Consider the following 14,686-nt stretch of genomic DNA (forward strand, 5'->3'; position numbering starts at 1 on the left):
TGATTTTTCAACAATAGGGTGAATGACAGCTACCCTCTATGTGTGCCAAGCATTTTGTGTATCTGATCATAAACAAACTTCAAGTTTCATATATTCTAATTCTAATGATGGAGAAATTGAGCTACAGAGAGATTTGGTGACTTCTAAGTGGTAAAAACCCAGGCCTGTCCACAATTCTAAATCCTGTGCTCTTCACCACCCAATACTGTCACAGTACTCCCACAAAGCTGTCACATCATTGGTGAGAATTCCAAATAGCACAGTTCTAAAATAGTCATAATTTTTAAAATATTGAGCATATTAAGACAAGCATGTTCCATAATCCATGTCAGTTGAATATGTTTTTCAGATTACCGTAATTTTTAGTATGTTCTATTAGTTTTTAAAAATATACTAATACAGACTTCTATAACAATTGCAAAATAATGTCACCAAGGCAGCGTCAAAATATTTTTTTTGCATCAGTTATATACAAATACCAGTGAAGATAGATTCCTGTAAAATGAGCAAAAGCCTATTTGGTCAGGGCTAAAATTAAATCTGTTAATACATTCACACATCTCTGACAAACTTGTATTTCTTGAAGCACTTTATTTTAAAGCTGTTAAATAAACTTATGTTGTAATTTAACTTTGTATATACTTAGCTAGTAGTAAGGAATAGTCACCTTTTGTTAAATTCAACAGTTCACTCTGGCAAAACTAGACATTACAATAGAGGAAAAATCATAGAGAAATGTCCCTCATCAGTGTTCTCGTGAGAGCGCTGAAATGCAAAGCCTATTTCTTTGCATGGAAAAGTAATTTTTCAGTATTATTCTATAGAGAATACAGACATTTTTCTAACATATAGTACACGCACTTCCTTGACTTCTTAAACAGTGGGAAGAAGTACTAAGCTTTACTTTTTTTTGATGATTCAGGTTCATCAAATAAAAGAGAGACTAAGTGAAATAAGCCAGACATAGACAAATATGATATGATCTCACTTACATGCAGAATCTAAGAAAGAAAAAATAATAATGGTAACGGAGTAAAATAGAGTGGTGGTTATCAGACACTGGGGGATATCTAGATCAAAGGATACAAATTTTCCAGTTATAAAATGAGTAAATTCTGCGGATCTAATGTACAGTAAGGGGACTGTAGTTAATACTATATTGTAAAGGATAACTATGAGGGGATAGTTTGCTGTCATTTCATGATGTATGCTTATATCAAAGCCATCACATTGTACACCTTAAATATATACGATTTTTATTTGTCAGTTATACCTCAATAAAGGTGAGGGGAAAAAACATTCCAGGTATGCAGTTGTGACGACCTTTGCCTAACTAGCTCCAAATTACTGTATTTGACTGAATGACTGTTTTTAAAATGTTATTTTAGTTTTTGTCGGCTGGCTTCCCAGTTTACCAGTTTCTCCCAGTCTGTCAGGTCATTACTTGCAACATAGTTTACTGCTAGTATGCCTGTTTCTAGCCTCCTGCAGTCTCAATGGCAAAACACAACACACGGACCACAGTGTGTGCCTATGGTAGTCAGAACTCTGGCAAAAAGATGGCCATGCCCTAATTCTTGGAGCTTGTGAATTTTTTGCTTTGTATGGCAGAATGGACTTTACAGATGTGATTAAACTAGGAACCTTGAGATGGAGAGCCTACCCCGTATCTTCTGGGTCCAAGAGAGTGCTACAGCTCCTCATAAACTAAGAATGTTTTCCAGCTCTGGTGAGAGAACCACAATAAAGGAAGAGGAGGAAGATGTGACATGGTAAGGACTTTACTTGCCATTTCTGGAAATGGGCCAGGAGTCAAAGAATACCAGTGGCTTCTAGAAGCTGAAAGAGCAAGGAACAAAGTCGACCTCAGAGCCTTCAGGAAGGAACATAGTGGCCCTGACACCTGGACTTTAGCTCAGTAAGTCCACCAAGTTTGGATTTCTGAATCTACAGAACTGTGACATAGTAAGTTTGTATAGTTTTAAGTAGCTAAGTTTGTGATAATTTGTTATAGCAGCAATAGAAAAAAAAATCAGAGCTTAAGAAACTCACTTTTTGAATGAATCAGTGCATGAATGGTATAGTGTTGCAATGCCCAAGCTTTTCTGGTAAGGAAAATAAACTGCCTCTGTCAGTATTCTGGGCCCCCAACCCCTGCTTCAAGCAAAGCAGCTCAGCTTTTTTCCTGCTTTATTTGTTCATGCTTCTGGGTAAGATTTTGTTTAAACAAAGGTTTCCAAGGGTAAGAGAGAGAGAAAAAAAAAAAAACACAAAAAAAAACACATGCTTTTGAAAACTGGTGGTGTGATGGCAGAGAACAGAACATGAATCCAGAAAACCTCTCAACTCCTTTACCGTGTGACCTCAAGTAAGCCAGTTAGTCCTTCCAAATGTCTGTAGTGTATAAGAGGACAATAATTTTTGCCTCACGCACTTCATGGAGCGATGGTGAGGGGATCAAATAAAAACTTTTCCAACTGCAGGTGCTGTGCAATTATTTGCTGTGCGGTTTGTAGGTTTTAGATAGTCAAGGAAACCAGGGAAAGAAGGGCTTCACACTGAACACTCAGGGAAAGGACTTTACATAGTCAATCTTTCATGAACAAAGAACAGGACCTTTGGGATGGATATTTTGACACTGGTACTGGTTTCACATGCGTTTTTCAATGTATTTCTTAGTTCTCAACTGTGTTGAGAGTAGCTTCAGTTAACCCTGCACTTCCAATCAAGTGAGGTATTTCCCCATCTTTGGTTTCACACTCTTCCTCTTTCTCTAATTTCTGGGAACCCTGACAAAGGTACAGGGGTACCTAAATGTGGGGGTGTGCACGCACACACACACACACCCTATTGGAGATAGAATGCTGAAGCAAAATGTCCCTGTGTTTGTGACTTCTGCTCTAAAATGTATCTTTTCACTTTGGGCAATCATCTCACTGGTTTTTTGTTTTGTTTTGTTTTGTTTTTCCTGTAACATTCTCTGCTTCTGCGGACGACATTTTTCTTTGGCTACTTTGTTTTAGCATCCTACAACTTTTCTCTCTAGGTCACACTCATTGTGTGATAACCTCTCATTTCATGATAACCTTTCATTGCACAGACACATTAAACTAATCTTATTGTCGGCAGTTCTAGATTTTTTATTTGGAGGCATGCGTCAAAAGTGTCCCCCACATACTCCCCACATCACGCAGAATTCCAATAACCCTTTCATTGCTAATAGTTGCCTTGAAATTATTTACATGATTAAAAAAAAATGAGAAATCTGTATGTACTGTTAGAACTAAGCCATACAATAGAAATAGTTCTGGTAGAGGGAAATATAGGGAATTAACATTCATAATTATGAATGACAGAAAAGCAGATCTTTTTCTGGGGAGTTTTTATAGTGGCAGATCATACTGAAAAGATCCTTTGAATAAGAGGGGGAAAGTTACAGGAAGAGGCCAGAGACCCTGAAGACCTGAGACCGATATCTCATTTTTGTTGAGAACCAGTTTCAGTAGATCCCAGTGGGACATTCATCTGCTCGTTAATTCTTCCTGAACATAAGAACCTTCTTTACAATAAAAAGCCACATGCCAGGAAAAGGAGCTGCAAAATCCCCCCAAAGCAAACTATTTACTTGATCTGAACATGTGTTATGACACAGAAGTCGCTTTGCAAACTTCTTTCCTTTGGTAGAAACTAACATGATTGCAGCCCAAGAACATCAGGGGAACATATGCTGTTTGAGAAATCAGAAGATTCATAGCTTCTAAACTTAAAGAAAAAAAAAAAATCCCGCAAACTTTTCTATGAACTTGAGAAGCGATTTTAAAATAAGTGTTGCCAGGGCCCACGTTACAGACTTCTCAAAGTCAAAAAGGTAGTGCAGTGTCTGCATAGCTTGTTTTCTTTATGCACAGACCTACAAAGTGGTATTGGGTCTGCCCCGAACAAAACAGCAGCTGCTGCCAAAAACAACATTCATCTTCTCTTTAATCTGGAATGCCAGCTAGCGAAGCAGGCAGTTCCCTTGTAGCCCAAATGTGCTTTGGAAACAAGCCAACTGGCTTAGCTACCCAGAGCCAGGAAAGCAAGTTACCAAGATACAGGTATAGTAATTAGTCCTGAGTTCAGGTCTTTTGAGGTCATATGAACCATATCCTTCAAAAATAATCGTAATGTAAACTACCAACAGATTCTGGTTCAGTGAATAACCATTTAATTCTACAGAATTTCTTCCTTCAGATTTTTAAAAAAAATTTTTTTCATGTATATTTTTAGAGACAGAGCATGAGTAGGGGAGGGGCAGAGAGAGAGGGAGACACAAAATCTGATGTGGGCTCCAGGCTCCCAGCTGTCCGCACAGAGCCGACGTGGGGTTTGAACTCACAAACTATGAGATCAAGACCTGAGCTGAAGTTGGACACTTAACCGACTGAGCCACCCAGGTGCCCCTTGATTTCTAATCCTTAAGTAATATACCACTAAACATTCTAGAGAAAATACCGAATCATCCTACACAAATTCTTCTCTAGTGATCATCCAGTAAGCTCAAGGGGCAAAGTAAACACTGAGTACAAGCCTCTCAGGAAAGCAGATGTTAACAGGGTAGCTAAGTGAAACTCAAGCCAGCTTCAAGTCCAGATTGGTGCACTAGAATCTTGTGAAGATCTACTTCCATATCTCTCCGTGCAGATGCTTTTGTGAAGAAGTGAAATAAAAATACTCTAGGGACACCTGGGTGGCTCAGTCGGTTGAGTGTCTGACCTCGGCTCAAGTCATGATCTCATAGTTCTGGGAGTTCAAGCCCCACATGGGCTAGCTGCTGTCAAGCACAGAGCCCATTTCCGGTCCCCTGTTCCCTTCTCTTTGCCCCTTCACCGCTTGCAGTCTCTCAAAATTAAAAAAACACTAAAAAAGATCCTAAAGTATTGGTGATCGCTAAAACATGTTAATATGCTCTACTAACAAAAACTGAACAACCTAGAAATGAATTTTTTAATATGAAAAGACAATGGCTTTAATGTAAACAGGGAATTTAAGGATTTCAGTGGATTCAATATATGGAAAAAAATGAGAAAAGTCACTATTGATAGTCCTTACTCTAAATGTAAATGCTATTTAAAGAGGAAATGACTCACATGTATAGACTTCTACTAAGGGCCACACACAGGAGGAACAGTTTGCAGATATTACATATAACCTTCCCACCAACCAGATTTTACAGGTTAGTAAAACATGCTTCAGTGAGATTAAGTAACTTGTTTATGGCCACTCTGCTAGTAAACCCCTGAGCTGGGTTTAAACCAGTATCTACACTATACTAGGAAGGAAAATCCTGGGCTAGTCACATAATAAAACTGATTTCATTTATATTTAATGAACTATTCAATTTTTTCAAAAATACCTACGCTGTGGATGGCGTATAGGTCCATTTAGCTGAATCAGTTTTTGATTGAAGCCACCATATCAAATTATTACTAGGCTGGGTAAACAAGTAGTACAGGTAAATCAAGTTACACTTCACTGTAGGTTTTTAAAAAATTGCATAGCTAGAGGGAGGGGAAAAAAAAACAAAGTGATAAGTTGTTCCTTCTGATAAAAACAAAATTAAGTGCTTTCAGACTTCTAAGAGCTACCTATTCATTTAACAAACATGTATGGGAGTGCCTGGGTGGTTCAGTTGGTTAAGCGTCTGGCTTTGGCTCAGGTCATGATCTCGTGGTTCTGGAGTTCGAGCCCCGCGATGGGCTCTGTGCTGACAGCTCAGAGCTTGGAGCCTGCTTCACATTCTCCGTCTCCCTTTCTCTCTGCCTCTCTCCCTCTTGTGTTCTCTTTCAAAAATAAATAAACATTTAAAAAAAACGTATGGCGTACCTGATAAGTATGTAAGATACAGAGACAGCAGATGTCTTCTTTGGCCCAGGAGGGACAGCTAAATCTGACTTTGGGGGAACTGAAGGAGAGGCTCAGAGATAGCTCCTGGGAGATGACCCCTTCTTCGGGGGTGAATAGCAGGTAGCCAGATCAAAGAAAGCAGGGGTGAAGACACCTGGCAGAGGAAGTAGGAAGTGCCCATAGAATTGAGAAAACAGGGCATTTTCATGGAACTTCACATTGATGACATGACTGGAAAGTGAATTTCAAGGAATAAATAATAAAACAGAGGAAGCTAGAGAGATAGGCAGAGGTCCTCCCAATTTTGCTAACTGGTGTGGATTTTATCTTAGAGACATGGGGGGCTCTTTATCTTAGAGCAGGGGAGGATCAAGATCTGATTTTAGAAAGGCTTATCAGGCATCAGAATGAAGGATAGACTGGGGCTTGTGGAGGTCACTGAAGTCATCAACTAGGACAGACGCAGTGGGAGTGAAGAGAGATGGACGAGTTCAAGAGGATATGAAGTTGAATGGGACTTGGGTGATGGGCAGTAAGTGTGTGGGATAAAAGGAGGAGGAGTCACAAATGACCTCCAGTTCCAGTTTAGGTGACGGGGTAAAAAGTAGAGCTATTCACTGAGCCAGGATATGTAGGAGAAGTGGTAGCTGGAGATTATTGGAAGTTATCACCGAAAACCTTGGGGGATAACCCCTCTAAGGGGGAGAAGAACTGTCTGCATAGTAGAGGAGAGAATGAGAAGCGGAGCACGAGAGGCAAGTCTGTTGATTGTGGGATCTGCAATCACTGTAAAAAGAAAGCACAAGAGGGCAAGTGTGAGCAATAAAACAAGCACTGAAAGAGGTCAACCTGATGGTTGCTGAAAAATACCTAATGGGGTTGACGCTGCTAAGGATAGTTTCCACGGAGTGACAGAGCTAGGAATCAAACCACAGTGGTAAATGAGCCAGGGGGAAATTTCAAGGTGATATACTACAACAGCTTGAAAAGGAAGGAGAACAGGTAATCTGGAAAGGCTAGAGAGTTCACTTTAACTTTTATTTATTTTTGAGACAGAGAGAGACAGAGCATGAACGGGGGAGGGTCACAGAGAGAGGGAGACACAGAATCTGAAACAGGCTCCAGGCTCTGAGCTGTCAGCACAGAGCCTGACGCGGGGCTTGAACTCACAGACCGCGAGATCGTGACCTGAGCCGAAGTCGGAGGCTTAACCGACTGAGCCACCCAGGCGCCCCTAGAGAGTTCACTTTAGTCTGGGTAGAAGCAAAGACAGCTTGGAAAGAATGGAGCCGTAATGATGCACTAAGCTTTCTTCTTTCTTAAAGGGTCTGTGCCTGGGAACAACTCCCCTGTGGTCCATGACAGCCAGGTGAACTGCGAGGCTTGGCCACTGTGGAAATCCCTGCAAAGAACTTCTACCTCAGGATAGAATCTAGGGCCTAGGTGTTCAAATTTTGCTGTTACTATTTTGGAATAGACATGTACAAGGCAGAAGCATTTGTGCCCGCAGTAGACATTACGTCATTAGAAACAATGGTAATGTAAGTCATTAGCTATTCATAAATACAGCAGTTATATAAAAACGGAAGGAAAGAATTCCCCCAAGCAGTATAATCTGCCGTATTTTAGGGAAATGCTGGTTGATGACTAATTCTAATCAATTTTATGAGGATGATATGTAACAAACCAAACTACGCTAGAAAATTGCTAGGTGCTAGTTTAATGTTGAACCTAGATGTACATATTTGTTGCCAGATTTTTTTTTTTTGATATAAGTATACATTTTCAAAGAAATAAGAGACAGGCCCCCAAATTGGCAAAAGTATAGGAACATAGAAAAAAAATTTAGGGCAGTTTTGAAATTCAGATATTCACCTTCAAACACTCCACAGGCACAGGACCTTGTTCACTATTATGTCAATTAGCTGCTCTTAAAATTAAACAACAATATGCACTCCCAGTGTCGTAGCTTTCCAACAAACAGCTACAAAAACGCAAATTGTAATTTATACTCTCTCAACTATGTGACTCACTTCTGAAAGTGGGATCGCATGTAAATCAAAAGCTCTGCAATTTTTGAAAACTTGTAAAATCTTTTGCACTCCCAACAACTGAGAGATGGAAAATGAATGCAGATTCCAGCTGCTATCTGATCCCATGCGCTGAATTTGGACTGAATGAATCCCCTATAGAACTTCTTGTGTTTTGTTTTGTCCTATGGTTGCAATTAAATGGGCTCAGATGTCTTGTCAGATCAGCTACCAGGAGTCTTACAAGTTGGGTCTCTAAGGGACTTTTAATCTTTTAATTTTTAAGAACTTAATCTGAGGAAGCAGCTCAGAAAATCTCTGAAGGTCTTCTCACCTGGGCTTTTTTTTTTTTTTTTTTACCACATTAAAATAAACTAAATCTTTATACTCTGCTTTAACTGTTTCCAACAGCATCAAAACCAGTGGGAGTTAAAGGCATAAACTCAAAGAACACTCACAATCTTGATCATTTTCTCCATCACATCAGATGATAAGCCCAGTTTGCAAAGGTCACGGCATAAGCATTCCTGATCATGCAACGTGTGCTAGATACACCAACTGCTTTGGTTGAGTTGAATAAACTGTTCAAATGTTCCCTGCTTTCACTGAAGGTGCCCTAACCAGAAACGGGGGGGGCGGGGGGGGCGGGGAATTGGTTGTCTTACCTTTAGAAGAAAATGTAATCATCCGGGGCGTTTATGAAGATTTCAGATTCCTAAGCATCATACAGAATCAAAATTTCTGAGGGTGCATCACAGAGATGTGCACTTATGACAAGCCCTCCATGTGATTTTTAGGTGTTCTTTAAAATCTGAGACATGCTATTTTAGGCTGTACTAGCTCATGGGTGCTATATCATTACAGAAAACAAAAAGGTCTAAAAAGGTAAATGAGGTTACATTTGGTTCAAGGGCTACATATTAGATGCTCTGGATTTAGAGCAACTTGAAAAAAGGAAAGCTAAATGTAACGAACAGTGTAGGAGTAGTGAGCGTAGAGGATACTACGGATTGGCTCTTTCAATTCCTACTCCATCTCTCTCCTAGCATATTCTCCTACACTGTGGTGGCTGCAAAACTTCCATTCCTTTGTAGTCAGCTACAATTGCAGATGCGACTTAGGTTCTGGCAATCAGGCACAACTCTGCAAGACTGATGTGGGAAGGAAATTCTTGAGAAAAGAAGCTGGGTGTTGGGCATGCATTTTGCTCCCTTGGGGGGTAATGCGGGCAGAAACTCCCTGCCATCAGTAGCAGTAAGAGCTTCCTGCACTAGCTGTCACAGTTTTACAGACAGTGGTGGATTTAACTGGCAACCAGAGTATTCTGGAAGCTGAGACTCCTCTTCTAGCCCTCCCAGTGGTTTTATAAGCCATCAAATACATTTCATTATATGCCCCACTCTGTTTAGCTGGAACGGTTTATCCCATCTGCAACTAAACCCTAAGCAATACTTGGAGAAAAAGAACCCAAGTTATTAAGCACTTCTTATGAAGGTTAGTCTAAACTTTCCACAGGAATTTTCCATTAGTGTTTCAAAATTGAAACTGTAAGATAAGGATCACTTTAAAATTTAAGAAAACAAAAAAAAAAAAAAAAAAAGAGAAATTTTTGATGGTCAACCCCGGAGAATGTTAATGTAATTCTACCACCTAAAGCACAGCAAAGCATCCATCTCTGACATGCCCGGGACATGTTCCTTTGGTAACAGTACACTTCATCAGCAAGTTCATTGTTGATGCAGGAGATAATGTTTAGAACAGAAGAACATCAGCAAAGTAAGACATGGATTCAAATCCTGATTCTGTCACTGACATGCTATAACCTTGAACCAATTATGTAACTTCTCTGAGCCTCAGTTTTCTCATGGGGCGGGGAGGGAATAGCATTTCTTTAGATTTTTGAAAAGATTAATTAAGACAGTATTATGTAAAGCACTGACAAGAGGCCTGGAACAGATCATGACATGACTGCCAATGCTATAGGTATTTTATCATTATTACTACTCCTTTAGATGCTGAATTCAAAACTAATAGTTGTACTAATAGTGAATTTCACATTCCATTTATGTTCTGCTTCCCTGTAGATTAAAGATCAGCACAGGGAGATGATAAAGAGTTTGTGAAACTGCCCTGGGTTTGGATTTGGATCAGCTCTCCCAAAGCAGGTGGCCATCTTGACCTGGTGTAAAAGTGAGGCTGAACTGTTTGGGCCATGGGTGAATGTTAACCTAGACAACAGAGTTTCAAAAGTCAGCTTGAGCTTCAGCAATAAATAAATTCAAGACCGCTTTCGAAAACAGAATGTGTGTACTCATGCACAGAGAAGCAGTGTGGAGTAGGGCCTGGGGGACAGTGATTCAGACTACCAAGGGGCACCTACGTGGCTCAGTTAAGTGGGTGTCCGAGCCTTGACTTCGGCTCAGGTCATGATCTCATGTCATGGGGTCAAGCCCCGCATCAGTCTCTCCACTGAGCATGGAGCCTGCTTGGTGTCTCTCCCTCTCTATAAATAAATATAAAGTGCCCCTTACCCACTCTATAAATAAACAAATTTTAAAATCAGACTGCCCAACTTTGAATCCCCACTCTGCCACTGACCTGCCTTGTGGCCTATGGAAAGTTTATCTTTCTGTGCTTTAGTCTTCTTACCTGTACCATGGGCCTAATAGAACCCACTTTCCAGGCCTGTTGAGGACTAATATGCAAAGCACTTGGTACGGTACCGGACAGGAGGCACACCCCTGTAAAAGTTACCATTGTTAACAACGACACTTAGAACAAGCATCCCGGATAATGTTATTTCCAAACTTCAAGCCAAAACTCTGGGCACCATCCTTGATTCTTCCCCTATTTCCATATCCAGTCTCTTATGCCCTGTTAGTTCTACCAGCAAAATAAATCTTGCAACATTCACTTCTCTCCGTCTCATCTTGTACGGCTACAGTACAGGCTCCACGCTTGCCCAGAAGCCTTCAAAGGCCTCTAAATAGCCTTCTCTGCTTTCACGCTTGCTACTTACAACAGTGTGGCCCTTTGGGAATACACGACAGTACTCACTGCTTGCTTCGAATCTCTGCATACCTTTCCGTTCCATTTACAACAACATGTGAGCTGCTGACCAAGGCCTAAAAGGCTCTGTTTAACATAAACTTGCCTACCTCCATGTTCCCATCTTAGCATGCCCTCTCTCCCCACCATACTCACCACAACCCCACCGGCCTCCTTTTTGTTCCGGAAACACCTGAAATGTATTCTTGCCATAAGCCCTTTGCACTCGCTGCCGTGAGCTTTCTCCTCTTGGGCCCTGCAAAGGCAAGTCCTTCTTGTCACTCAGGATTCAGTTCAAATACCACCTGCTCAGAGAAGCCTCCCCAAAGTGACCTGTCTTCAGCAGCTCCAAACCTTCTCCTATCACAGTTTTATTTCCACGGAATCACTTTTCATCAGAAAGTTCTCCTGCTTACCCAGTTAGTTTACTTGTTTATCACCTGTCCCTACTGACAAGCATGTCAATGGTGTGAAGATGAGAAGTCTATTGTTCTTGCTCTTCACTCTTACCTCCAGCACCTGGAGCTGCTCCTCACTCACAGCACAGGCTCCTTATGTGTGCGTTGCACACGGTGCAACCTGCTACCGAAGTATCCACAAAACGCAAACCTTCTCTTATACGGGACAGACCACGATGGTTAGAGTGCAAACGCGGGTTTACGAACTGGGGTACAGATGAAGTCTGGATAACGCAGGCTTCAATTCTCAGCAGCCAGTGTCCAGATTCACACAACTGAATTGCAACATCATCCACCAGTTTTGCTTATAATCTGTCTCTTGCACTGGGGTCTGAGCACCACCGGCCAGTATTTGCGGTGTCTCACCATTTTGTCCAGAATGGATAGAGCCCACTGGGAAGCCTCTCGTGAATATTTTTTAAATGAATGAACACAGGATAAACAGAAGAGTTTTGCTCATCAGTTGGCCATAAACCATTGTCCTACTTCTCACTCGAGGGTCCGGTAAGTGCTAAATCCTAATGACATATATAAGTAATATTCCACATTCTCTTAATTATTCAAAGTGTGACATTAGCTAACTGCTTTTAGGTTTGAACTTCTAACCATTATCTCTGTACCTTTAAGTACTTTTCTAGCTCCATGAAAATAGTAAATTGGGATATAAAACCAGGGGTAGACTGTAAGCTCCATGAAGCACAGCAATGAGGTGATTTTTTTCACTACAGTATTTCTAGCCATTAGCACAGTGCCTTACAGTAAATTCTACAGAAACAACTAATGAATAAAGAACTACTAGAAAATGCCTTTCCTGGCAGATGTGGCCAAAGCACAATAAGCCAAGGTGCTGACCTGCCTGTAAAATCCTCAGAATTCTTTTTTTTTTTTTTAAGTTTATTTTGAGAGACAGAAAGTGTGCACATACATACAGCATAAGCAAGGGAGGGGCAGAGACAGAGAGGGAGAAAGAGAATCCTAAGCAAGCTTTGCACTGTCAGCACATGGAGCCTGATGCGGGGCTCGATCCCACAAACCAGGAGATCAAGACCCAAGCCGAAATCAAGATGGATGCCCAACCGACTGAGCCATCCAGGCACCCCCCTCAGAATTCCCTTTCTAAAGTACCTAGATTAAGTATAATTTTGGAGTTACTTTCCTTTATTGACCCAACAGGAGCATATTAAAACAAAAACAACAATAAAAACCCCACAGATCTGGAATGCAGACACTTTCCTATGGTAAGTTCAGGGGAAATCTCTGAGAATCCTAAAATTCTGCACTTCATTTAGAATTCAGAATACAACAACTGTAAATTTCTCCCTGTCTCCCCACTGAGCTGCAATCCATCAAGATTTCTCAAACAGTCAATAAAAAAAAAAAAAAAAAAAAAAAAATTACTCATGGTGCGTCTGCACTGGGAACACTTGCAGAGACTAGGACTTCACTTGGGAGCAGATATGTTCAGAAGCAATGACACAGGTTAAGCTTTTAAATGCTAATCTTATCTCTTCCCAAAGCATGGGTTGACTTATCTCTAGGTCATCCCTAGAGACCTACTACAGCAGGCAAAAACAAGCTCTTAGAGCTATTATTATTATTTTTTGTCATCCAGACCTATTCCTAGTATGACTGAAGACATAAAAAGCTCCCTTTTCTTCAAGAGAGTAACACAAGCATACTTTAACTGCTGCCCTCTCCCTTGACTTGTATGCAAGAAATAAAACAGCATAAGCATAAGCAAACTGGAAAACTCATGCCCAACTCAAATGACACTCTCTGCCCCACTCCCATAGGCTTCAGTCATGCCTAACAGTAGGAAAATGCAATAGTAAGTGGTCAGCCCTTTTATTCCAATTTTTCACCATGATATTCATGAAGTTATACTTAGCATTCTCCATGATATCACTTATGGAGGAGAAGACTCCAAATTCAGCACAGAAAGAAGACTTAACAACAGAAATTAAAAGGCCGAGCTTTTACAGTGTATCAGGATACCAGTACAGGCATCACAGGTTTTTAAAATTTTTAAAAAGATTCTGAGTTAACAGTCTTCAAAGTAAATGTAAACTATTTTGTGTTCTGAAATTCTTTCTCAAGTTGGACTTGGAAGCTTACTTGATAATATTCCCTGGTTTAAAAAACAAAAGAAGATGAAAAATGTACTTTAAAACCCTCAAGTTCTTACTCTAAGTCCGGGAGGAAAAAAACAAAAAACGAACTTTTTTCTTGAGTCAGGAAAGAGGGTGAGTGGGTAGCCATGCAAGATAATCCTTGCGGGGGGGGGGGGGGGGGGGGGGGGGTTTTTTTTTTCAAAGCAGCTGCTTTGCTGAGGAATTAAAGGAAGCTGGAGGGAATAAATGTAAACAGGGAGACTGCCTGGGTAGCATAGAGGCTCTCTCACCATAGCTGGGAGAATGGGGATCTACTTCCTCGGGACGTGGAGAGAGGCCTGTGTGGGCAGCACCTCCAGTTAAGTGAAATTTAAAAGATATGCTTCAGCTGCTCTATGATTTAGGTGCCAAATCCGCACAGATAATTATACACATCTACTTCATGGTTTCATTTTTGTAGGTTATCTCCTCTTCTCATTTATGGTACTTTTTGGAGCTTTCATTTTCCAATCAGGGCAGGAGGTAGACTTTGCTCTTTTTGAGGTAATAATTATTTAATATCTGAGAAGTTTTATGGGTTCCAGAAATGTTAACATTTTAGTTCTACACCCCAAATGGAGCTTACCTGATTAAGAAAAATAGACAGACCATGCTACAAGGTTGCCTAACTTTAAAATTTCAGAACTTTGGGGCACCTGGGTGGCCTCAGTCAATTGAGCATCTGACTCTTGATTTCTGCTCAGGTCATGATCTCATGGTTTCTGAGTGTGAGCCCAGCATCGGGCTCCACACTGACAGCCCGGAGCCTGCTTGGGATTCATTCTCTCTCTCTCTCTCTCTCTCTCTCTCTCTCTGCCCCTCTCACACTCTCTCTCAAAGTAAACTTTGAAAAAAAAAGTTCAGAACTTTGAAAACTTGGCATCCAAAGAGTTTTATGAATTTTTTAAAGTATACGAATCCTATACTATATTGTTACTCTAGCACTGTATGGTAAAGCAGCATTATTACTTCCCTGAGTCACTAACATGGTGTATTCTAATCACAGATGAAACTTGAAAACATCACTTATTAATCCTCCTCTAACCTTCTTCCTCTGCATGTAAATAGATCTTTGATCTTAAGTACTGAAACATCATTTTTTGCTAAATTCCTT

The 14,686-nt window shown here is 40.6% G+C and overlaps 1 protein-coding gene across 5 annotated transcripts in view; it reads right to left on the minus strand.

Annotated features, from left to right (window-relative positions):
- KITLG (KIT ligand) overlaps positions 1-14,686 on the minus strand; it is an 81,362-nt gene that overhangs the window by 50,449 nt on the left and 16,227 nt on the right. For 3 of the 5 annotated variants that reach the window (XM_049626060.1, XM_049626057.1, XM_049626059.1), the window contains exon 1: positions 5,400-6,401. The exons of 1 other annotated variant lie outside the window; for it this stretch is intronic. In XM_049626060.1, the coding sequence (XP_049482017.1) occupies positions 5,400-5,423 (24 nt within the window). In that variant the 5' untranslated portion in view covers positions 5,424-6,401. Of the gene's footprint in view, positions 1-5,399; positions 6,402-14,686 lie in introns of those variants that run through there. One more of the 5 variants, XM_049626056.1, reaches the window with a different exon arrangement.

This window comes from Panthera uncia, chromosome B4 (assembly GCF_023721935.1).
Source record: "Panthera uncia isolate 11264 chromosome B4, Puncia_PCG_1.0, whole genome shotgun sequence".
Taxonomy (NCBI): domain Eukaryota; kingdom Metazoa; phylum Chordata; class Mammalia; order Carnivora; family Felidae; genus Panthera; species Panthera uncia.